This window comes from Rhineura floridana, chromosome 6 (assembly GCF_030035675.1).
Source record: "Rhineura floridana isolate rRhiFlo1 chromosome 6, rRhiFlo1.hap2, whole genome shotgun sequence".
NCBI lineage: Eukaryota > Metazoa > Chordata > Lepidosauria > Squamata > Rhineuridae > Rhineura > Rhineura floridana.
In genome coordinates, this window is record NC_084485.1 from 48079937 (window position 1) to 48106275 (window position 26339).

The 26339-nt window shown below is 42.7% G+C and overlaps 1 protein-coding gene across 7 annotated transcripts in view; it reads right to left on the minus strand.

Moving 5' to 3' along the window:
- MTCL2 (microtubule crosslinking factor 2) overlaps window positions 1–26339 on the minus strand; it is a 127898-nt gene that overhangs the window by 89507 nt on the left and 12052 nt on the right. For all 7 annotated transcript variants that reach the window (XR_009763437.1, XR_009763436.1, XM_061631694.1 and 4 more), the window contains exon 2: window positions 2649–2873. Coding sequence is in view for 5 of the 7 variants with exons in the window: in XM_061631694.1 (XP_061487678.1) it covers window positions 2649–2873 (225 nt within the window). In the remaining 2 variants the exon portion in view is untranslated. The remainder of the gene's footprint in view (window positions 1–2648; window positions 2874–26339) is intronic.

A 26339-nucleotide genomic window follows, 5' to 3' on the forward strand; every position in this document is an offset into this window, starting at 1 on the left:
GGTCTGGGGCAAATCACTGGTTAGCAACACAACCTGATGTCTATTGTGAGCATAAAATGCCTCTTGAACAGTCAATTAGGCATGACATTTGACATGTAGTTTGCCCTTGTATAGTTGTTTTCTTGAAAAAGCAGCTTGAGTGAGTAAGTGAGTGAGTGAGTGAGTGAGTGAGTGAGTGAGTGAGTGAGTGAGTGAGTGAGTGAGTGAGTGAGTGAGTGAGTGAGTGAGTGAGTGAGTGAGTGAGTGAGTGAGTGAGTGAGTGAGTGAGTGAGTGAGTGAGTGAGTGAGTGAGTGAGTGAGTGAGTGAGTGAGTGAGTGAGTGAGTGAGTGAGTGAGTGAGTGAGTGAGTGAGTGAGTGAGTGAGTGAGTGAGTGAGTGAGTGAGTGAGTGAGTGAGTGAGTGAGTGAGTGAGTGAGTGAGTGAGTGAGTGAGTGAGTGAGTGAGTGAGTGAGTGAGTGAGTGAGTGAGTGAGTGAGTGAGTGAGTGAGTGAGTGAGTGAGTGAGTGAGTGAGTGAGTGAGTGAGTGAGTGAGTGAGTGAGTGAGTGAGTGAGTGAGTGAGTGAGTGAGTGAGTGAGTGAGTGAGTGAGTGAGTGAGTGAGTGAGTGAGTGAGTGAGTGAGTGAGTGAGTGAGTGAGTGAGTGAGTGAGTGAGTGAGTGAGTGAGTGAGTGAGTGAGTGAGTGAGTGAGTGAGTGAGTGAGTGAGTGAGTGAGTGAGTGAGTGAGTGAGGGGAAGGAGCCAGACTGGAATCACAATGTGGGAAATGAAGGGTTGACTCTTTGCTCCCACCCACAGCCCTGATTGGAATCCTGGCTGGGAACCTTCCTCCCATGGGAAATAGCAGGCAAGTCCAATCAGAACCAAGGTAGGAATGGGGGGGGGAGAGAGAGAACCGCCTCTCCACCCCTGACTGTGCATTGCCATGGTCCCAATTAGGAGCCCCTGTGACGGTTGTTTGTTCAAGAAAAGACAACTACACAAGAGTAAGCTGCATGACAAACTTCAAATCTAATTCGGTCTCCATGAACGAAAGGTGGGGCAAAAGTGCAGGAATCTACAGATCCTATCACTATATCTCTTCTCCAAGGCAGAGGGACAGGCATTTATCTCAGTATCAGCCTGCAGTATGTTCCATGCCACACTAGCTTAAACCTTTAGCCTTCTGCAGGATTGGTTGGATCAAAATTATACAGTAAACTAGGCAGGAATTAAGAAATGGAAGAGGTCCGCTCCTAAAAAGCATTTCAAGTAGAGCAAGGTGCAGTTTACTCTCACCATCACAGCTTGTCCTAGACAGAACGTGTGCATAATTGTGCCTTCTCTGTACTTTTAAAAGCAGCAAAAATCAATAAACCAAAAAGTTATTCAAATAATGAACCAAGAAAATGATCAATTCCAGGACAGCTATGTAAATTAACCATCACATTTGCATATATTTACTTATTTTGCATATTTTATTCTGCTTCTATTAGTCATGAGAACAAAGAGCTATGACAGGTACTAAACTCCTGACCCTCTCCACCTACTTGGCTTCTGAGATTTCACTTAATATTTCCCACACACTTCCAGGCTTATCTTCACAGTCACAAGGGCCAGAAATATGCTCCTTTAAAAAGCTGAAATTCTCAGGATATTTAATTCTGCACCCAAGCCAATGTCAGTGTTTGCATAGTAAAATTATGGAAATGTGAAATAAACAAAATACCTGATCTTCTGCTGCCTTTCATTCACATCCCAAAAGGCATAGAGATGGTTTGAGTCTACTTTACTACAACTTCATTCTCCGTTTATTTGCCTTTTACTCACTTGCTGTTGTCATGCCTTTATTGCCTAGTAGTAGCACAGTGGGGAAGAGCCTGGCTGGGAGTCCAGAGTCTGTGAGTTCAAATCCCTGCTCGTGTCTCCTGGGTGTCAAGGGCTAGCTAAAAATCACCCCCACAGTGAGTGGCTCAAGGGTTACATGCCCTGCCACCTGTGCAGCCGTGGGCAAGCTGCATAGTCCCAAGGAGCCCAGTTGCCCCCCAGCTGGCAGTTGTGGACAAGGAAGGGGCTGGTTTGTGCAGCTGTGGCAAGCTGAGCAGGCCCTAGCCAGCTGGGGAGGACTAGCCTCAGAGGGAGGCAATGGTAAACCCCCTCTGAATACCGCTTACCATGAAAACCCTATTCATAGGGTAGCCATAAGTTGGGATCGACTTGAAGGCAGTCCATTTCCATTTTCAAGAGGTAGGCTATGTTTGTGGAAAGGAATCCAAGCCTTGTGGTTTCCTCTGGGAAATGACTATACTATATAACAGCAGCATTTCACAACTCTTCCAAGTGATCCTCTCTAGTGCTCCTCTGAGCCATTATGACTGCAGATCCATTTTTTAGTAAGACATTTAGAAGTAACCCTTTTTCCAAAAGATCCACACCAAATATCTTACAGAAGGACCCATACCTTAATACCAGCAGAGCACATGCTTTGCACTTGGAACATCTGAAGTTCAATCCCTAATACCACTAGTTAAAAGATGTGAGGTATCTGAGCTGGCAAAGGCCTCTGCCTGAGACCTTGGAGAGAAGCCAGTAGTCAAACAGTACACAGACCAATGGTCTAAAACAATACAAAGAGCATCCAAATGTCTTCCCACCTTTTAACTGCAAGCTTACCTTGACATCTTGTTCAAGGCTGTGGATGAGCTCTCCATCCACCTGGCCAGTCTGTGCCACACGAAGGCTGCGTCGCTCTGCCTTACGCAGACGGTACTGCAAGATGCGGCAGGTCTTACTAGCTTGGTCCAGTTGCTGCCGGAGCTCCTGTAGCTGGTAGACATCTTCCTCCATGTAGACGTCTCTCATCTCCAGCATCTCAGCACGTAATTCCTCAATCTCATCCTAAGGAAGACAGACACAATGGTCAAAGAATAGGCAGGGCAAGTGTTGCAAAGCCTGCATGTGAGGGACATCAGGAAAAAAAATTAGAGGGGAACGAAGAGGGCAGTTAATACCTTTATTCTATCCCTCAAGACCTCAAAGCAGCTTACTATGTTTTTTAAAGTCACATTTTATAAGGCTGTTTTTATACAGCAAAAACAGATTAAAGCTAATCAAAGTCACGTAAAGTCACTGATGTTACTGAAAAGCTTGAGTGAACAGAAGACTTAGCCTGATGCCTTAATGACAATAATGTAGGAATTAAGTAAATATATTTGGGATGAGAAATCCAAAAACAGCTTCCTACCACAATAAAGGTGTCTAGCCACACCTATCCCACTTGTGAGGCCCTACTCTGAATTCCTCTATTTTCAGGTCAAAAACATGGATAGGTCAAATTTACTTCTGGGAGAAGTGGTCTTTCACATAACCAGGTCCCAGGCCATGTAGACTCCTATTACTGGGGATAGATGTACACACAAGGATCTGCACTACACTGACATCTGCTGAAGGGCATCAGAGATTTGTCGGCGGCTAAAGATGGGCATCTTATCCTGGGCCTTTGGGATGTGGTGAGGTTTCAGTCCATGCAGTTATGTTGATTTATTGGTTGCTTTAGTCATTCAATGCCATTGTTATGTTGCTGACATTGGGATTTAAAAATGTTTCGGGTTTATTATATGCTGTTTTGTTTTTGCTATGTATTTACACCCTGGGACCCTTTTGATAGACAGACAGAATTCTGTGGGTGAAAGCTTTAATGGAGAATGGATTTTACATGCCCCCATTCTAGTTAAATGAACTGCAGCTCTCTCTAATCCAGACTATATAGTTGTGGACAGTGTCTGGCCCTGGACTCCTATATAACAGTATACTATTCATATGCTACTATTACAATAATATTCCACTCGTGTACTATTATTTCCTGTCCATCTCTTTATGAGGCTTCAGTGCTGTAGCTTGCAGCAACAACAACCAGTCCTAACTCAGGATTTCTCAATCTCTGCTGATGCATTCTGCCTCTGGAAAATTCATGCTAAAGATGAAGAAAATCACCTGCTTCACTTCTGCAGAAAAGTAGGACCATCTACAGATACATCATCTGTTGTACACAGCTTAGATATTTTTAAAATATTAAGTGGTTTATAAATGCTTTCAAGACAATTTAAATAAATAAAAGATGCAGTGAAGTTCCCAATACAATCCCAGCATACCATTGCCGGCACTCATAAAGTGTTTCAACTGCAGCACTAAGAAAAATCTCTCCAGATCACCTCACTACAGAATCAAGAACTTCATTTAGGCAATGAGTGAGATTAACAGCTTAAAAAACCACCAGTTACAGAGAAAATATCTGCATGGGGGGGAGGGATTCCCTACGTAAGGCCACCCAGAACTGAGGTGCAGCCTGCCAATGTCAATCCAGCTAATTAGCCCTAGGAGATTAGAAGCAAATGCACTGAGTGCACTACATGTAATACTAGGTGAAAAGATTGCACAGCAAGAGAAAAGCTACAGTGACAGCCAGGGATGCAGTCTGCCTGAGTCACCACAGAAATTGTGGCAGCATCTTTACTATTTTTGGATACATAGCTTCGGCTATGGGGCGGTATACAAATGCAATAAATAAATAAATATTTTTATGTATATATGTAAACATAATACAAGATATAATTGTATCAATATAAACTGAAAATAACAACAACTGAACACTACAGGTCAGCTACTATAAAGACCCTCATAAATTTACTGGGTATTACATTACTCAGCATCCTGACTTTTGTCTTTAAACCAACAGTCCTGTCCTTTCTGGAGCTCTGAGTTCCCCAAATTAACAGGAAGTTTCAAGTGCTCTGTCCTAGCATGACTCCCTTTTAATGTGCTAGCAGATCATTGCCCTGGGCTCCAAAATAGCAGCTAAAAGCCGTTAATTGTCCATGTCAAAAATACATGTCAAATCACAGATAATTTTTGGGGGGGGAAGCTTTTTGTGGATTTTACAGTTCTTCCCTTCCTCTGTCAGCCCCTGGGTATCTTACCTGTCATGCATTTCTCCTGGAACTCATCTCATAACAAGAACTGGATTTAATACACTGTGGTGATTTATTTTTATTTTATTTATTTCGATTTCTATACCACCCACAGCCAAAAGGCTCTCAGGGCGGTGCACAACATAGAGTAAAATACAATAAAATTACAAAGGTCAGTAAAAAGCATACATATTAAACAGTAAAACAGCCTGGTATAAACTGAAAGCTAAAAAATAAATTAAGTTAAAATGCCTGGGAGAATAAAAAGGTTTTAACCTGGCGCTGAAAAGATAAAAGTGTAGGCGCCAGGCGTACCTCATCAGGAAGACTGTTCCATAATTCGGGGGCCACTACTGAAAAGGCCCTGGATCTTGTTACAACCCTCCGAGCCTCTCTGTGGGTCGGGACTCGGAGGAGGGCCTTTGATGTTGAACGTAGTGAGCGGGAGGGTTCATATCGGGAGAGACGTTCTGCTAGGTATTGTGGTCCCGCGCCGTGTAAGGCTTTATAAGTCAAAACTAGCACTTTGAATTTAGCCCGGAAACAAATAGGTAGCCAGTGCAAACGAGCCAGGACAGGTGTTATATGTTTGGACCGCCTGGTCCTCGTCAACAGTCTAGCAGCTGCGTTTTGCACTAGCTGTAGTTTCTGAACTGTCTTCAAAGGCAGCCCCACGTAGAGCGCATTGCAGTAATCCAATCTAGAGGCTACCAGAGCACGCACGACTGAAGTGAGGTCATCGCTTTCCAGATAGGGGCGTAGCTGGGCTACCAAACGAAGGTGGTAGAACGCATTCCGTGCCACCAAGGCCACCTGAGCCTCGAGAGACAGGAATGGATCGAAAAGAACCCCCAAGCTACGAACCTGTTCCTTCAGGGGGAGTGTAACCCCACCCAGAACAGGTTGAACATCCACCATCTGGGCGGAGAAGGCACTCACCAACAGCATTATTCTGATGATGGTGCTTAAACTGGAAATTTATTGAAGCACAAACAGAAATATGTGATGGCTAACCATCAACTACACACACAATACTGGACCCACAATAAATTTCCAGAAGCACAGGGAGAGGAAAGAACGACTGCAGCAAGCTGTCGCAAGAAACAAGGTGATTGTTCATCCGGAAGGCATTCTGCCCTCTTCGGAAAAGAAGAGCAGCAGGGGAAGAAACAGTTTAAGAGTAGCTCTGTGCTATTGTGTGGGACCATGGGCTTCTTCTTTCCCCACTGAATTCCAATTCACCATGTGAATTCCAATTACTGCTATAGTATGTGCTAGAGACAGTCTAGACTCTTAGGACTAGTACATAAAAAGAGCACTGCTGGATCAGACCAAAGGTTCATTTTGTCCAGCATTCTGTTCCCACAGTGGCCAATCAGATGCCTATGAGAGGCCCATAAGCAGGAGCTTAGTGATCCCCAGCAACTGGACACAAAGACCAATAGGGACACCACACATTGAACCAGTCTGCACCCTGTGGCAGTGCAAATTTTTCGAGGATGCATTTCCCCTAACTGCAAACTAGGGCTAGGGGAAAAACCCACTTGCCCAAGATGGCACTATTTAAAAGTATGATTGGGAGCCCCAAGGGAATCCAAAAGATACCAAGTAGAAATGTGAGATCTTGAGCACCCCTGACAACAACTCAAGCAATGGGACTTAGCTCAGTGGTAGAATTTTGCATACAAAAGGCCCCAAGTTCAATCCTCAGCTTCTCCAGGTAGGATTGGGAAGGTCCTCTGCCTGAAGCCCTGAAGAGCTGCTGCCAGTCAGCATAGACAATATTGAGCTAGTATAATCAACTTACTATAATGCAGCTTTCTATGTTCTTATTGAGTACTGTACTTAGCCAATATGCCTCTACCAGGCCATGGTAATGAGCTGAACCACATCCACGAGGGGAAAGGGAAAGGCATTCAGCAGCACAGAAACATCAAACACCAGAATAGAACATTTTTCTCCAGTAGCTATGGTTCTAGAGCAGAGCCCAATTGCCACAAAGTTGTACTTCCCCAACCCTAGAAAACCAAGCAGATCCACCCAAAAAATTATATAAACGAACTTAGGGAGGCAGAGATAGTGGGCACATTCCATGGCTTCATGAGAGCCTTTCCAAGTGCTCTGAAATGGAAGAGTGACTGGGAAACAAAAACTGCACTGTGGGAGGCAGGGAAATCTGTTGGGAGTTTCTAGCAAAGGAACATAAAATATAGGAAAGGTATTGAAAATAAAACAGCTGATAAAGTACCATTGTACAAAATCTATGATGCGGCCACATTTCAAATACTGTGTACAGTTCCGGCCACCTCATCTCAAAAAGGATACTGTAGAGCTGGAAAAGGTTTAGAAAAGTGCAACCAGAATGATCAAGGGGATGGAGCAACTCCCTTATGAGGAAAGGTTGCAGCATTTGGCCTTTTCAGTTTAGCAAAAAGGCGAGTCAGTGGTGACATGATAGAAGACATGATGGAGTAGGTGGATAGAGAAAAGCTTTTCTCCCTCTTTCATGACACTAGAACTCGGACACCCAATGAAGCTGAATGTTAGAAGACTTAAGACAGACAAAAGAAAGGACTTCTTCACATAGCACATAGTTAAACTGTGGAATTTGCTCCCACAAGCAGCAGTAATGGCCACCAACTTGGATGGCTTTAAAAGAAGACTTTCATGGAGGACATGGAGGACAGGGCTATCAATGGCTACTAGCCAAGATTGCTATGCTCTGCCTCTATAGTTGGTGGTAGTACGTTTCCAAATACCAGTTGCTGGAAACCACCAGAGGGGACAGTGCGCTCAGGTCCTGCTTGTGGGCTTCCAATAGGCATCTGGTTGACCACTGTGGGAACAGGATGCTGGACTAGATGGGCCACTGGCTTGATCCAGCAGGCTCTTCTTATGTTCTTAAAAGAAAGCTTCAGAATACTCTACCAGCTCTAGTGCACTGAGTTCTTTCAGTACAGATTTAGCCATAAATACTATCAACATGTAGTGTCCTGGGCAGTGATGGGTCTGGTATGGTTAATCATGAACCTGCTCTTCCAGAAGTGGGCTGGTTCCAGATTGCGTTTGATACCAAGCATGCCCTAAGTACTTGAGCATTCCTAGCTTACTGAGAGTCATGACCAGGGCTCTGAATCCTCATCCTCAAGGGAAAAGGCCATGGATTCAGAAGACATCTCAGACTGGGAGGATAATTTGCTCTCAGAACCAGGTTGTGATGTCCCTGCCTACTCAGGAGTCCCAGCACTGGAAGAGCCCATGACGCCAGAGCCTTTCCGGACTGAAGAGGTCACATTAGTGTCTTCAGACTCCACCTTGGAGGCCATAGGGAACCCCAGCCTCCCACCCACCCACCACCAGAGTCAGCAGCTCCTAAATCAGGCTGGTGCCCTTTAAAGTAAGAGGTTCCACTCATTGGGGTAGTTCTAGCTGCTCAGAGGAAGCTACAAGTCTGGCTCGGTCTGAGTTTGCTGGTTGTTGGAGCAACATTCAAACCTGCCTTATCTGACTTCCAGGATAGCTACCACCTGGAGCTATCCAGGATGCTAACCCCCTTGCTTGTTTGCCTTCTGGACTTTGACCTCTGCTTTGCTTGACTTCTTTTATCTGAACTACCCTCTGCTTTGTCTGACCTTGCCTCACTAGAACCTGACTTTTGCTTGAAGTGACTTCGCTTTCTGGATGCTGAACTGGTACTAGCAATATGCGACACCGTGCCCAAAACAAAGAGGCTGCATAATATATCCAAACATTTTAACATACAACTTTCAACTGAGACCTGTGTGTATACGCACACACGCATGTACATTTTAAAGCACCCATAGCAACCTCCAGCCCAGAGCAACCATTGGCAAGCACAACAACTGCACATTCCTAAACCAGCCAGGGAGTTCTGGCTATGTTCTTTATGGGTTCTTTCATATTGCCCTATCAGCAAGCTACTGCCTACCATATCCAGCCTGCCATGTACTTTTGCAGACACACCACAGACCACCTGAATGAAGCTCATGGACCACTAGTGGTATGTGGACCACAGTTGGGAACCCCTGATCTAAAGAATATAATCTATAAGAAAAGTATCTTTGTAAAAAGTTTTTCCTTATTTGTCCCTTTTTTCTCTTTCCTCTTCTTTATTTTTTAATATTGTTGGTAATTTCTTCTTTAATAAAGATTATTCTTTAAAAAATAAAGGATACTGGGTTAATTGATGGTTTTGCCATCAATTTCCTAAGTGACTTTCAGATCACCATTTTGTTAAAAATGGATAGAACTAAAACTACCTTCACATGTTGGTGTAGAGGTAAGCTAAGGGCCCTTAGGAGTAGTCCAGGAGTCACAAACACAGTGTGTTTGTCTTTGTTTCATATTACCCCAACATGAATATAACTAGATATTTAGTGAGAGCTCCCCAGTATTACTCCATGAAATCCTGGTACCCAATAAGAATCTACATGCAACTTCATTGAAAGGTTTACCAACTCTCTTGAAGATTATACGCTTCTTTATATAAGTATAACACTATCAAAGCTGGCTTAAGCAATTTGGGGTCTAAGGTAGAATAACCAAATGGCACCCCCTCCCACTAATGAACACTGTCACATTCCATGAACTTTTCCCTTTGAATTTAAGTCCCTTTGAAATGAACAACAGCTGCACAAGGGCATATTAATGTTCTTTCTCAGCTGCTGTTCATTTCAATGAGGCTTGTGAAAAACATCACCCACAATTGGCCACCTCATGGGGCCTCACAGAAGGACCACACTAAGGCTTGGGCAAAATTATGAGGATAGCCCCTAGAAATAAGGAACTGTTCAGTCTCAAAGCATACACTCTTTCAGTTGGTCCAAGACTTCATCTCATTTACATATATGCAAAGCTAAACCCACTGCCTTTCTGCATAAAGGGATGGCACGCTTTAACCAGCGCAACAACTAGCACATCAATATCCCTTACTAGGATTAACCATTGAAACAAACAGATTTGACAGTCTGGAAGAATAACTCTGAAAACGCCAGGATGATCGGAGGGGAACTCACTCAACAAAAAGAGCATAGAGCGAAAGTGCTTGAGGGAGGGAGAGAGACTTATTTTTTATAAATACTTTACAGGGAGAGAGAGAGAGGAAGCAGTGGGTGGAGATGGCATTCTCCTCTGTAGATGAGAGAAACAGCTAAACCAAAATAATGTTGGCTAACCATAGAGGAGAAACTCCTTCCTTCCTAGTGGACAGATGTATGAATAGGCTGTGAAGACACAGCAGCACTTCATCCAGAACTGTGCAAGGTAAAATAAACCTGACTTGCTCCAGTTGAGCTTGTTGTCTCTGGATTGCAACCAAGAGAAATGAACGGGGCTCAGTTTGCAGGTCCAACAAAGAAGCTTACTCAGGCCAAACTCAGTTTAGATTTGGCATGGCTGACATAAACATAAAGTGTAGTATTCAACTAAGTCCTACTCAAAATAGGCTCATTGAAATTAATGAACCTGTTAGTCATGTCCATTCACCTCAATGGGCCTGCTCTGAGTAGGACTAGCACTGAACACCACCCAAAACCAGCAGATCATGCCTCTTCCCATAAATTTTCAGTATCTGGATTTTAAATAAGAAAGTATGATTCATTTCCGTAAGTATCTATAGCAAAATAAATATTTATGGTTAGATATTATATATGCGCTTATGTAGGTATATCTATTAGGGAGATTTATTTATTTTTTACTGGATGTGACCTATTTCAAGGGATGGGGGCTTCTATACACAGACTAGGAGCTAAAATACCCTCCCCCCCCAAAAAAAATCACCCGGTTACACCACTAGATGTATCTGTGATGTGGAACATTTTTTTCCCAATGCACAAAAATTAGAACTATTAGAAAGTTAATATCAATACAGCTACATATTTCTTCCAGCTGACCAATACACTGGGATACCATGACCGCCCCAATTCAATGATACAGCAATGAGTTTATCTTGTATTTTGCCCTGTTTGGGACCATCTCCAGATGGTATGGGCACAATCAAGTGACCTGGACCTATAGTGTCTGCAGGCTGGCACAGCAACAAATCTGGTGGCTCCGGAAAGTAAAAGGAAATGAAAATCCAAAATCACTTCCACATACTGGTATCACAAAACAAGACCAGATGGCGCATGGGATAGGCTGTACTGTAACCTAAGGGGTGATATGAAATCCCTCTTGTCTGTGCTCTCCCACCTCCATATGCCCATTGCTAGCAGTATGGGAATGTTGCCCGTATCCCAGTGTTCAAGCCATCTGTTGCTCTGTTTCACTGGCAGTATCTCTCCTGCAAGAGGGCTGAGCTTTCTTAGCCACTTCCTCTGCTGGCAGGCCACATGCCCCGCACCCCCTGAGAGACCTTCAGGCTTTTGTCCATTTTAATTTGGAGAGTGGGAGCAGGTAGATCATTCCCCTTCAGCAGTTCATGGATCAGAGGTTTATCTGCTTATGATGAACTATACAGGAAAGCCAATCACAGAATGGCACCCATTAGGAAGCCTTCCTTTTGAGCAAGCGAGCAAAGAGGGTACACACACAATGGCTTTGAAAACCTGCCTCCCAGCCAGCATGTCAAATCTGATAATGAAATGAGGCATCATTTCCAAGGGCACCAAAGGATTCAGAGTTCTCTGCAATATCCCAGCAAACGCCAATCATACAATCATCGTCCTCACTTTGCTCCTTTTAGATCAAATTATGTTATGAAAAATAAGGAGCGATCTTACAAACTTCCCTAAAAGTAGCAATGCATACTATTTATAGGATGAGTTCATGTAAGGGAAATCTGCATTTTAAAACATGTTGGATCACATATAAAACCAAGTTGCAAACTGGCCAGCTCATACAACCATTTCGGTGGATCACAGGAAACATTTTGCCCATGTTGAAAATGGAAATGGATTGTCTTCAAGTCAATTCTGACTTATGGCGACCCTATGAATAGGGTTTTCATGGTAAGTGGTATTCAGAGGGGGTTCACCATTACCTCCTCTGAGGCTGAGAGGCAGTGACTGGCCCAAGGTCACCCAGTGACCTTCATGGCTGTGTGGGGATTCAAACCCTGGTCTCCCAGGTCGTAGTCCAACACCTTAACAATTTCAGGATCTGCTGAGCTACTCATAAGCATGCAGCCTTCTTCAGCCTGGTGCCCTGATGTTTTGAACAACAACTGCCATCAAACCCTGACAGCATGGACAATGCTCAAGGATGATGGGAGCTATAGTTTGGAACATTTGGAGGGCATGAGGTTGGGAAAAGCTGATGTACAGGATACATACTGCAGTAGCATTCTAGAAGCTGAATTCTGCATATGGTGGTTCATATATATGGCTAGCTAATAATATATGGCTAATAAATAAATACCAGGCATTTTAGCATGTGTTTTAATTGGTTTTTAAATATGTGTTTTTAAATTTCTATATTTGTTTTTAATGTTTTAATTGTTGTAAACCGCCCAGAGAGCTTCAGCTATGTAATAAATAACTAGCTCTCTCAAGAGACAGTACAGGTAAGGCTTTTCTGGGAACTAGTATGTGTTGGAACAATGACATAACAAGTAGGACCTTGGTTTGCTAACATTTGACTAAATACAGCTAATCAGTTTTACATACAATAAACCAAATAAAGTTTGACTAAGATTTTTAAATTAGCTAATGTGGCAGGAGATCATAAAGAAATTGCTCTGTTCCTTCATATGCCATTTACATAATTGTTGGATCAATTATTACTACAATGTCGTACAAAACATTCACATTGGTGGTATTTTATGGACACTTTGCAGGTGTAATCATTGCTACAAAATAGAAGGTTGTAATATTTAAGAACATTACATCACCTGATATAGGACAGCTTATAGAACAGAACCCACATTCCACAGTTCCTAGCAACAGGCATCCTTGAGAGATGTGCCCAGAACTTTTAATGTGATACTCAGATCTGCCAAAGTTATGCCTCTGTTTTATTCATACATATAGTAGTACATGAAAAACATCCTTGTCAGTGAGAAAATGTCAGATTCCGTTTTTGTTTTTAAAAAGCTGTCATGGCTTTGTAGCCACTCTAGCTGCAACCGAAAGCTACAACTCAGAAAACAATGTGCCAGCTGGAGGGCCACATTGCCTTCTGGGCAACCTTCTGAGGGCCCCATTCCAGTGGTGAGTGGGACCAGAAGCAAAAGTGGGCAAGCAAAAAATATCATTTTTTGTACAGCAGGCTAGTTTTACAGACATTTGGGCACTCTACTCCTCATCAAAGTTCAAAGGCATATGCCAGCCGAGCAAAAACACTCAAAAAGGGTGCAAATCAGGACTAGTGAGAATGTGTGGCCTGGAGGGAATCCTGAGGGCTAGGCAGAGACCTGGAGGGTTGCATTTGGCTCCCAGGCTTCAAATTCTCCATCTCCCCTTTATCCAGTCTCACTACCTGCCTGAAATTTGAACACAAAGCAGAAGGTGGCTACGTAGTCTGATACTATGCACCATGCTTCTGCAGTGCCTGAGAGGGGCAAATTTGGGTCTTTTCCAAATACAAACTTGCATTTAAGATACATAATCTTCGGGAGTGCTTAGATGGGAACATATGAATCTTTGTCTCTTAAAAAGGGCAGCTATAATTTGACTGCGCTTTGAAATATTTCCAGGGCAACACACAGCAAGGGAATTCCCATTGACTATATGTGAAAAGAGTTGAAAGGCTGAGTGGTGCTCATACTACTCAGCCAGCAAACACAAATAGTAGCTTGGGAGCAACTTTCACCCAGGAGCAAGGTAAAAGCTTTGTTCCCAATACTCCTAAACTTCATCCTGTGAACTAGGAACAAGGAACTGCTTCCAGAGCAAGGCATTATAGTTAAGGGTTCAATTTCAAGTTAACAACAAGACTGTTAATCCAGATATAAGCCAGTCATATCTGAATATGTACTAAATAAATGGGAAGAAAGATTTTCCCACTAGAAACTCTCAAAGTCCTAGTATGCTATGCCCTATTTATCTATGTATCCTATTTACATGTTTATATCCTCAACAAGCCATAGTTTTACTGGACTGTTTCCACACACGCACACCCCAGTTCTTAATTTTATTTATTTATTTATTTGTTGAATTTATATCCTACCCTTCCTCCTAGGAGGAACCCAGAGCTGCAAACAAAAACACTAAAAATGCTCTGAAGCATCTTAAAAACAAAATGCTTTAAAGCATATTAAAACAAAACATTTTTAAAACATATTAAAAGAAAACATCTTTAAAAACATATTAAAAAGTAATTCCAACACAGATGCAGACTGGGATAAGGTCTCTACTTAAAAGGCTTGTTGAAAGAGGAAGATCTTCAGTAGGCACCAAAAAGATAACAGAAATGGTTCCTGTCTAATATTTAAGGGGAGGGAATTCCAAAGGTTAGTTGCCACAACATTAAAGGTCCACTTTCAATGTTGTGCAGACCAGACCTCCTGATAAGATGGTATCTGCAGGAGGCCCTCATGTGCAGAGCATGGTGATCAACTGGGTATATAAGGGGCAAGATGAACTTTCAGGTTTCCTGGTCTCAAGCTGCACAGGGCTTTGTACACGAAAACCAGAACTTTGAACTTGGCCTGGTAGCTAATGGGCAGCCAGTGCAATTCTTTCAGCAGCAGAGTGATATGTTGTCAATACCCTGACCCAGTGAGCAGTCGCACCACCACATTTTGCACCACCTGCAGCTTCCAGACCAACCTCAAGGGCAGTCCCACATAGACTGCATTACACTAATCCAGACTGGAGGTTTCCAGTGGGTAAAACATTCCTAGCTACTGAGGTTACCTGGGCTTCTAGCAACAAAGTTGGATCCAGGAGCACCCCTAGACTACACACCTGCTCTTTCAGAGGGAGTACAACCCTATCCAGAGCAGCCAATTGACCAATTATCTGAACTTAGGAACCACTAACCCACAGCGCCTCCATCTTGCTAGGATTCAGAGTCCGGTTATTGGCCCTTATGTAGCCCACCACCAAGTCCAGGCACTGGTCCAGGATTTGCATGGCCTCTCGCTATTTAGATGATACCCAGCTCTATTTCTCTGTAACATCAGCGTACTGCAGACACCTCACCCCAAATCTCCTGATGACTGCTGGCAAGGCCTTCATATAGATGTTAAACAGCATGGGGGACAAGGTGGTACCCTACAGCACCCCAGAGCACAACTGCCAGGGGGCTAAAAGACAATCACCCAATGCTATTCTCTGAAAACGACCCTGGATGAAGGATTGGAACCACTGTAAAACAGTGCCACCAATACCCATCTCACCAAGTCGGCTCAAAAGGATACCACGGTCAAAAGCTGCAGAGAAATCAAGTAAGGATAACAAGGTTGCACTCCCCCGGTCCTTCTCCCGATCATCCATGAGGGTGACCAAGGTCGATTCAGTCCTGTAACCAGATCTGAACCCAGATTAGGATGGTCAAGATAATCTGTTTCATCCAAGAGTACTTGCAATTGCTGCACCACAACCCTCTCCATCACCTTCCCTAAAATGTAAAAGTAAATTTCATCTCATTAATCACCACTGGATACTTAACTTATTTAAGACATTACTAGTCTGCCATTTAGTAAAACTATCAGGGTAACAAACAATAAAAATGACACTTGAGTACAATGGAAACTGCCTGTGTCTGTGTTAGAATTGCTTGTTAATATGTGTTTTTTTTAATAATGTTTTTAAGCTTTTTTAAAAAATGTTTTTAACGTTTTGTTTTAATGTATTTTAAGGTCTGTTTTTATCATGTTTTAAAGTGTTTTTAGCATTTCTGTTTGCCGCCCTGGGCTCCTGCTGGGAGGAAGGGTGGGATATAAATAAATAAAATAATTGGAAACTGACCACTTGGAAGGGCTGGCAGAGGTCTGCATAATTAGGTTGGCATTTTGTGGATTCTATGCCCTGGAAGAGGAAAATTGCCAATCAGAAACAGTGGAAAATAAAACCACTATCTTAGAGCTTTCTCCCAGTTAACTGGGCAGCTTCTCCGAGTGGCAAGAGCTCCATCTCATAGTTTACCGCTAGGGCTGCTGTTGGGCAAACTGAGGATGCTTCCTGGAGCTGCTTCCACCTGGGATCAAAGCCCACTAGGTGGCAGGAAGCACACGCGCACACACACAAACCCCTAAAGCAACCCTGCCTGTTGCAAGAATTTACAGGAAACACAGAAGAAGGCTTTAAAAAGAGACTAGGCCTGCATCCTTCAGGAGAAATCCTGGCCTTCAAAACTGAAACTGAAATAACTGACAGCTTTTAAATTGTATGACCACTTCCTAGGTTGTATGTGGGGGGTGGGAAATCATGATTAGAGTGGTTGGGCAGACGTACCTATATAAAATGAAAAGAATTCACCAGACTGTTATTTGGATCAAAGAATTCCAGGGGGCACAGTGCAAAATGTGTCCACTGTTGAAAGTCTTCAGAAAGACGATTGCTTTTGAACAGAAGCCTACATTGTCCAGAGCTCACTGTTATTGCACAAAGCCTCTCTGAAAAAAGATGTCTTGCATGAGCCATGTTGATAAAGTTTCAATCAGCAACTATAATTAAAGGCCATACCGTAATGATGCTTACCCTCTTTTGAAAGGCACTATTATAAATGATACTTATATCAAAGTAGAGGCTGTAACAGTAAAAAAAACACAAAGAAGCAAAGCAATTCAACCCATCACTCTATCAGCCTTAGCATCAAAGCACTGCACCCAGGTATTTATTTCTATGGAGGATGGGGTGGGGTGAAGAACATCTCTGCTCTGACAGCTGCAACAGAAAACAACAGAGGAGGAAACTGTTAATGGGCAGAGTTCAGCTTGGACATGCAAAGAAAACTGCAGAAGCCAGACCCGCATCAAAAACCAGCCAGGACTACAACAAACAAAAACTGCCAAATGTTTAGCCAAAGCACGTTAGTTAACCACTAAGATAGGAATACAGGACGCTGCCTTCTACAGAGTCAAACTATTGGTCCATCTAGCTCATTACAATATTATCTACACTGACTGGCAGCAGTTCTTCAGGGATTCAGACAGGAGCCTTTAGATCTTCCACTGAAGCTTTTCTAAAAGTGCCGCCATCAGAGGCTAAGCAATTGGCAACAAAAAAGAGGCCTTTTCCAGCTGTTCAGCCCCGGTTCTGCAACTGACTTCCCAAGGAGGCTCACCTGGTGTCTACTATATTATCTTTTAGGCATCAGATTTAAGATATTTTTATTCTCACAGGCATTCTAATGGTTTGCACATTAGAATAGAATTGCGAGGATACTAACCATGGCATTGGAAGTTTCATTTTGATGTTTTAATTGCTACTGTAATGTACAAATTGTGCTAATTATGTTTATTACATGTGTGCATTGGCTTATTGTTTGTTTTATGATTGCTTACTTTTAAATTACACCGAAAACCTCCCTGGGATAAACATTACGCAGGGTCGTATATAAATATCTTTAAAAGGAAGAAAATACAAACTGCCTGCTCCCCTAAAGGCCGATTGTCATGGACTGGTACTGCTGGGCACCTGCTGAGGCCCACACCTGAGTCCGGGGCTTACATCCTCTCCCTGGAGCCTAATGGAGTTGCTACTCCTGCTCTTCATTGTCACTGCTGATTTACCTGCCCTCTTCAAGCAAGTGAGCAATAAAAAGAGTGAGAAGTAGTAACTGTTGCACACACTCTCTGGGAGGTGGTTCCAACTGGGCCAAAGGGAGATGCAAGCAAACAAGCAATGGCAACAGTGGTGGTGAGGAGGAGATGGCACCGCTTGGGAAGGGGGCCCACTGAGAGCATCTTGCCCAAGGATTCCCCAAAATCTGCCTGGACCCAGTACTGCTCTCCATTACAACAGCTAAGAGCAACAAGCTACTTCAGTACTATGACTAAGAACATAAAAACATAAGAAAAGCCCCGTTGAACCAGGTCAATGGCCCATCTAGTCCAGCATCCTGTTCTCACAGTGCCCAAACAGATACCTATGACAAGCCCGTAAAACAGGACCTGATTAGAATAACCATCTCCCCACTTGTGATTCCCAGCAATTCAGAGGCACATTGCCTCCAGCAGTGGGGGTAAAACAGCTATCATGGCTAGTAGCCACTGACAGCCTTATCCTCCATTAATTTGTCTGGTCCTCTTTCAGAACGATCCAAGTTGGCGGCCACATAACTACATCTTGTGGAGATGAATTTCATAATTTAACTATGCACTGTGTGAAGTAATACTTTCTTCTGCCTATCCACTTTCTCCACACCATGCATAATTTTATATAAATATATCATGTCCACCTTCCTCACCTTTTTTTTAAACTAAAAACTGATTGGTTGTGGCCATCCAGAGTCTCAGACAGGAGTCTCTCTCAATCCTTTCAACTAACATCCTTTTAGGTGGAGATACCAAGGATTGGATTTGGGATCTTATGAATATGAAGCTCGCGTTCTAATGCTGAACCATGGCTCCCAATTGCAAATATTTATTTATTTAATTAATTTCATTTATAAACCGCCCTTAGCCGATGGCTCCCTGGGCAGTGTGCAACATACAATAATAACAATAATCAACAAAAATCGCAAGATAGAAAATACAGATACATAATAGGACTACCTAATGTTAAGATAATTAAAACATTAAAATACGTACAAATGAATTAAAATAATAATTTCCCCTGCATTTTCAGAAATTATTCAGTTCTGCCCTTTTCTTTTTTGGACGCAATATCTTATTCTCAAGTAAGATTAAGGGATACTTCCCACCTCACTCCCTGCAAAGGAGCAAAATTATTCAAGAACTTTATTGCCACTAATACCTGCTGGTTAGCCCTTAAGAAATTTTATACCAAGCCTTCCTTCTTTCAATAAGAGTTTAAAACTGAAATTGGCATATTGGTTTTGTAAATATTAAAACCTATTTATGCATGCATGGCTGTTAGGTATTTTAATATACTGCCACAGACAGTGAAATCTGCTAAGATGATCTTAAAATAGCTGTATACAAGAGAGCTGCCCAGAATCCTGAGTGCTCCTTTACTAGCCAAGGCTTGCTTTGCCCTAGCATGCATTTCCAAGGGGTCAATAGAGGGACACACTAGAAAGGGTTCGCCTGGCAGCATTAAATTGACTGTAGGATTGGGTGCATGCCAAAGTGTCAATAATAAATCCATCAACGTGTCTACATCCCTGGCTCCTCAGCCCTATAATTCCAGTCTGTACATCTCCCTGTCCCATTTCCATTTTTAGCAAATAAATGGGCCACGATAAATTGAATTTGCACCAGATATCCTGAGGGAAACGGAGAAAGTAGTCAGGATAAACTCTATAAGAAACCATAGGGCCAGAATAACAGGCTTACATCAAGGACTGCTTCCCCAGTCCACATAAGCAAAAGAAGACAAGCAACAATATTATAATCACTCAGGAAGCTACCTGCTTCCAAGAGGGAGTTAGTGAAGAACAATCCTGCACCCAATAGGCTAATAAAGCAGTGCTAATGAAGACAACAGGGGGGAACTATAACTACCCCAAGGAAGAAAAGCACACTTAAAATGCAGAGGAAATAATAATGTACAACCATAGAGCGAAATCGGGACATAGTATGAATACTTATATAAGCATTACTGTCAAAGATGTTTATTATTTACACAACTTGTAAAGATATTTACAGTACAATCCTATGCATGTTTACTCAGAAGCAAGTCCCAATCTATTCAATGGGGCTTACTCAAACAGGGAAGCGTGTTCAGAACTGCAACCTCAAGTGATAAGGAACTTCACTCACCCAACCCAAAATTCAGAATCATGCCACTTTAAGCTGTTTTGCAACTGTTTAAATTTGTTTTTATGGTTATTGGATTTTAAAGGGATTTATTTCTGGTTGTGAGCTGGTGACTCGTTTCCTGTGTGCAACTCTACCTCACAGGGTTGTTGGAAAGACTCCATAAACATGCATACACTGGAGATGTAAAAATACATGCACCCCATCTAATCGTTTATTGTCAAAACCAGTCGGTTATTGCAGAACATAAAAAAAAAAATCAGTATTAGTTTCTTACAAAATAAAAGCAGTGACACCTAAGTAAGCCCTGCCGAAAGGGAGAAAGATTTACAACGCAAACACAATCCTTTGCTATGTTCACACAAAAGGCCTATTAATTTACAGCACAATCCTAACCATGTCTACTCAAAAGTAAGTCCTATTGAATGCAATGGGGTTTACTCCCAGTATGTGGGATTAGCATTGCAGCCTTATTCCCAGAAAAATTAGTAAAGGATTAAAGTTTCATATTAGAAAGATTTTCAACACCCTGCCCTCTTCAACAGCCCAAAATTTATACTTGTTTGACTCCTCATACATCGAAAAGTATAACATATTGTAATGGCATTAGATCTGCATACAGAGAAAAAGAGATTTTGCTACTTCTGAAAGCTATAAATTTACTCAGTTTATGAGATTTTCAGACAAGCAGGAAAAAAACCCAACAGTTTTATGGACTTGCAAGGGGTTCTAGCTATTGCCTGAAGGTCAACAAATCCCTTGTCAATCACAACCCTGACTTCACTTATTGGCTATAAACCTGAAAGGGCGGGGTTAGAGCAGCTCATTTAACAGAAGTTCGGGGGGGTGGCTGACGTTTTGGTGTACATCTCTTGAACCAGACCACCTAGGGACTTTTTTTAAAAAATGGAAGTTGAGAGTCTAAAGATTGAGCTGACTCATCCAGAGACCTGGAGAGAACCCCAAAAATCCAGAGTCTCTGGGCGAAAACCAGAAACCTGGCAACCCTAGCTGGGACTTCTCCTCCCCCAGAGACAGCATCCCCTGAACAAGATTCCTTTGAGGGGACAGATGCTTCCTGGTGTTTTCCCACCACTGCACATAACATGCCAGACAGGAATTAACAGAAAAGTGAAAGAGCGCTGGGTTCAAGGTCAGAGGCCTACCCCTGTCATGGATGACTTAGAGCAGAGGTTCTCCAGCTTACTACCTAGAGGGCCCGCTTGATAGGCCTGAAAATTATTGAGGCCCACCAGTCACAAAGTGATGTGGCAAAAGCAGAGCCAGTCACAAAATGGTGGCAGATAGAGGCAGAGTTTGGCATTAACAGCTGGCAATTATAGACATCTTTTTCTATTGATATCTATTTTTTTAAAAATTACTATGTTCTTTGCCAAAGAAATTTCCTTGTGGCAAGGGGTTTCATAGTTCAACCTTCCTCTGGAGACTCTGACTCAGCCTCCTGATTTTAGGTAGAATTTGCTAACCCAGAGACCCTAACGGAAAACTATTTATTTTATGTATCACACACACACACACACACACACACACCCCTACCTCTCGGTATTTTGATCTCCTGCAATTTCTTCTCCTACTTAATTTGAAATTTATCCAGTCCAACTGCCACCTCCTTTTGTTCCTCCTCCCTGCTCCTTTTACATTCACATCTTCCTCCTATAACAGATTTCCTCTGTTTTTCTTTCTATTCCCAGATGATGATAATGATTTATATGTTAAACTTTTATCTCTAATTTCTTGCAGCACCTCCTTTGGTCCTTTCCCCTTAGAAAAGGGAGATATCCCTCCCCTCCAATCCGCACCCCTGATATCGCAGCTACATTTATGGGGGGGGGGAGTTCCTCTTGCTGGCACTGGCCCAACAAAAACACACTATGGCACAGCCAGGGGCTTGGGCAGGCAAGTGAGGAGACATTGAGTAGGCTATGGCACTGAGGCTCACCTGAAAGTAGCCGGAGGCCCATTAGTGATCGCTGGCCCACTTTTTGAGAAACACTGGCTTAGAGGGCATACCAGTCAGGAAGCTAAACAAGAACTTTGTCTCTCTCCAACAAGAACAGAATGGTAACAGGAAACCCATGAACACACCCAGATACAACTAAGCCCAGTGCTACTATCCACACAACTCATTTATGTTTATCTACTACTCCTCAGGAAGAGAGTGGAGCCTAAGAGTAGTTGTCAGATCCAGGAGGGGTACATAAAAGCTCAGCTGAGCTCCAGACCTTGTTGGTAATTCAGGGCTGACACAGGTTCTGTGACCCTGGTCTGGGGCCTACCACATGACTGATGCCCCATTCATGCTCTATGACAGCTTTCCTCAACATAGCACCTTCCAGATGTTTTGGACTACAACTCCCAACATCCCTGGCCATTGGCCATACTGGCTGGTACTGATGGGAGTAGTCGTTCCAAACATCTTTAAGGCACCATGTTGAAGAAGCTGCTTTATGGACCCCCAACACATTCAGGACTGGACACCAATTAAATGGAAGAAGTAATCCTGGCTACCCTCTCCTCTGTTTTAAATAAATGTTTTAGTTCTCCTTAGTCTGAAAATAATCTGCATTGATGCTTAATTGCCCATTTTATGTCCGACACTGTTTTACGTCTGACACAGCATTCCTAGTAAGACTAGGGAGACACTGAAAAGTTACTATAGTATCGTTAAGTAAGTTTAGAAGTCTTCCCTTCTTAAGTCAGTAGTATTTCAGGGAGCCCACATTTTGAAAAACATGGAAGCTGAAATGCTACATTGATCTGACCTAGTACAGCAAAGGCTGAACTCGTATTCTTATGATCTGTCATTGTAACATGGAAATTGGTATCAAGGGATAACAAGGAAACATTTCGTTGGAGATTAAAGGGAGCAAAAGCAGCACTTTTCAATTAACTGCAAGCCACAGGCTGATAGAACAGCAATATAATTCACCCAAGGCAAAAAAAGAAACAATTTCCACAGGGAAGTCGTAAGATCAGCCTCCAGATGACTGCAGTGGCGTCAGGATCTACAGGTCAGGTGGATTAGAAAACAGACTGCTTCCCAAATAGAAATGGCTGCAAAGGAGTTTGTGACCAATAAAACAACAGGGACACTGATAAAGCCTGTAGCTCAGTGGTGGGAGTGCACATTCTTTGCAAGCAAAAAGTCCCAGATTCAATCCAGGGTATCTCTATGTAGGATTGAAAAGGATCCCTGTTTGAAACCCTGGAGAACTACTGCAGTCACTGTAGATAATATCGAAGTAGATAGAAAGACTAATGGTTTGACTCTGTATAAGCCAGCTTCCAATATTCCTAAAAGCAGGGACAGGCAGCCTTTTTCCCGTCAAGGGCTATATTCCCTTAGGAGCAATTCCATTTTCACTCTGGCTACCTCAGATTAGATTTCCCAGTCCTATGCAGGTCTACTCAGCAGAAAGCCGCACTAGGATCATTGTTGTTACATTTAAGTATACAGGGTATTTTATATTAGTACCCTAGACTAATTACAGCTACCGTCCTAGAGAGCGGTCAAAATAATTTCTTTTCTGACTTCAGTATGTGACACACAGAAGCCTAACCCACTTGGAACTCCAGCTCTTGTTGTGTGTCCCTGGAAATGCTAAATCTGTTGTAAGCATTCTCCAGGTGTTAACTTCTAATATATTCACATCCAGAAATATTAGCTTTTTGCATTTGTAATTAGTATTTGACAGGATGTCAAGAAATGCTCCTAACATTTAATTTCCTGGAATGCAGTTTATCCTGGTCAGGGAGTAAGAGGAGGGGGTTTAAGCACTGATTGTTTACCCTGAGAAATCTTGAGAAAAAGTACAACTGGGACCAGGAAAACATATTGCTACTTGAAAAAGCTTTCCAATAATTCCTTTGCACTTTTCATAGTACTAAAGGGGGAGATATCCTGCGTCTGAGATTATTGTGCTCCACTGTGCAGCTTGTGAGAATGAAACTCACATATACCCTCCAACATTTCAAAGATGGAATGTTTGGTTCCTCAAACCAAGAATCACTTCACCAGCCTCACCCACCATTACTCACTACCAAAAGCTCCTCCCAATTTGGACATACAGACCTCAGCTTATTAAACCAAGATATGCACAAGCAGTGTGCTCAAGCACTCCATTCTTGTGCTGCCCCTTGGCTCCTTAGTGTGATACAATTCAACACTTCCTGGATTATTTAACTACAGTTTCCTGTTATATTTGAACCAGGAACCTATTGTTACCAAGAATAGGATCTTAATGATTAAAAGTTAGTTTAAGATCCTGGATTGTTCTGATCCTGATAACCATAGTTTTCTGATTCAGACATAGCAGGAAACTATAGTTAATTAGCTCAGGAAGTGCGGAATCACAACATGCTGAGAAGCAAGGAAAGAAGCGGCAGCAAAAGGTTTTTTCATACTTTGGCTTAACAAATTAAGAGATATATGTCAAACTGGACCACAGTCTCAATTCAGACATGCCAAACCATGTTTAAAGAATGACACTATGGTTTGGTGTGATGTCCAAGCTGACAAAACATGGTTACTGCAGCTCCTCCACCTTTAAAGGTCACTGCCCCTAGAGTTCTCAGAGACAGGAAATGAAAGCAGATAAACAGCTCTAAACTATGGCTTGCCTGTGGCTGCATTTGCATGTCACAACAAGCCAAACGATGGCTTAATACAAATGCATAGACCTGCTGGCTCCCAAGAAGGAGCTCACACCTACTTTGCTCTTCCCCAGGATTTTTAGGTTAGTGGGACAGCAGCTAAGCCAAGGTTTGGCTTAGCATGTTGTCTAAACCTGGGATAACGGCTAAGGTCTCTCCTCTCAACGACGATCCGTAGCCAATTAAGAGAGACCTTTACCAGGATCAGAGGTTCAGAACACACACTAAGTCAAGCTTTGGCTTAGCTGCTGTCCAGCACTGAACTAAAAAGCCTGGGGAGAAGCAAAGCAGGTGCAAGCCCCTCTTCAGGAGCCAGTATATGGTCATAGTAAGCCATACTGTGATGTGTGAACCAGGCCAATATGTTTGGAAGTTCAAACCATGGTTAAGACTCTAAACTATGAGGAGTGTGCATCACTGTTTGGCATAATGTCTGAATTCAGCAACAGAATACAAGGAGTCTGTCATCTATTGCCTGAAATATAATCCAAAGTGGAAACTACCAAGTCTTGCAATACAACAACACTGTGCCCACATCTTGCCAGCAAACAGCAGACCAAAGTTATGATGAGGGGGAGGCAGTAAATAAAGTCACAGATTGACACCTTCCTGTATAAATTAACAGCCAAACAACCAGAAGCTTTCAAGCAATGCTACTGTTAATATGCTGTATCTCAAAAATAAAAGGTGCTACAAGTTGGGTTTTTTACTACATGCTGCATTAGGAACACATATAACTCACAGGTAATTAGTTTTCACACCAAATCAATACTGCCTGCAATGCAATGGGATGGCATGCAATGCAAACCAATGGTAAATTTCTAAAACACAGTCTTCCAGATTGGTTAGAGGAGCAGTACTTCTAACAGAGGGCCACACTTTGTGCATCACTTGTCATGCCCTCTGGGCTCCACAGCTCCATGTTGTTAAAATTACAAGAAAAAGCCGATAAACATACATTTACAGCTCAGAACTGGATTTTTTCCAGTGTGTCTTCCCGTGAACAAAAGGTTGGATTTGCATAAATATTACAAGAAATAAAGCACTGGCTATTTGCAGAGTAGCATTTCCTGTTGCTGGTTTCTGCTGTATATCCCCACCACACTTGGGGAGTGCAGAAAAAGCAAAGTCGACTCATAGCCAAGTTTTACTTTTTACCAAGAATGGAGGGTTGAGGGAAATGCACAATGTGGGGGAGGGGGGTTAGAAACAAAACAAGCAGGAAAAGCCCAAATCAGAAGATGAGCAGAAGGCCAGTTGGGACCCCCTGGGCTAAGGCCACTCCGAATCCCATCTGTCCGTTATCTGTGGCATATGCCTGTTATTTTGAAATGTGACTGGCTTGGAAGATTTCTCCTCCCCTTATTACAAATGGAATCTCCAGTGCCATTCTTTGTCTTCACATCCCTCTGCAGCTGCCGGCATATCACATCTCACATTTTCCATTCTGCTGAGCAGGGACTCAGAGCTCTTGTTCCCCATATACTGGGATGACAAGGCGGTGGCTGACTGCAGTGCTTCTTAAAGGCACAGCAGCTTCCAAGTATGAAAATGCTCCAGTCTCCTTGTGTTAACAGGTATCTGACATCTGAGAAGAGGCCAGAAAGGAAAAGCAGGTGCTTAGCTCTCTCATCATCATCATCACCACCACCATCATCATACTTGTATGCTTCTTGCAACAGTCAAATAGAGCAGCTTGCTCTTCCCCAATCAATACAGCTGTTCAGAAACAGGAAGGAAAACTTCAGCTGCAGAGCTTAGCCAGAACTTCTACATGACTACACTGCGCTCCTGGAATCAATAATATAGAAGCTAACACATACATACAGATTATTCTGAGAGGGGTATTTCTAACAACCTCGTGCATTTTCCCCAGAGAGGATACAACAGCTAAAAACCCACCAATAGCCTCAAATATTAGAAGAAACAAGAATT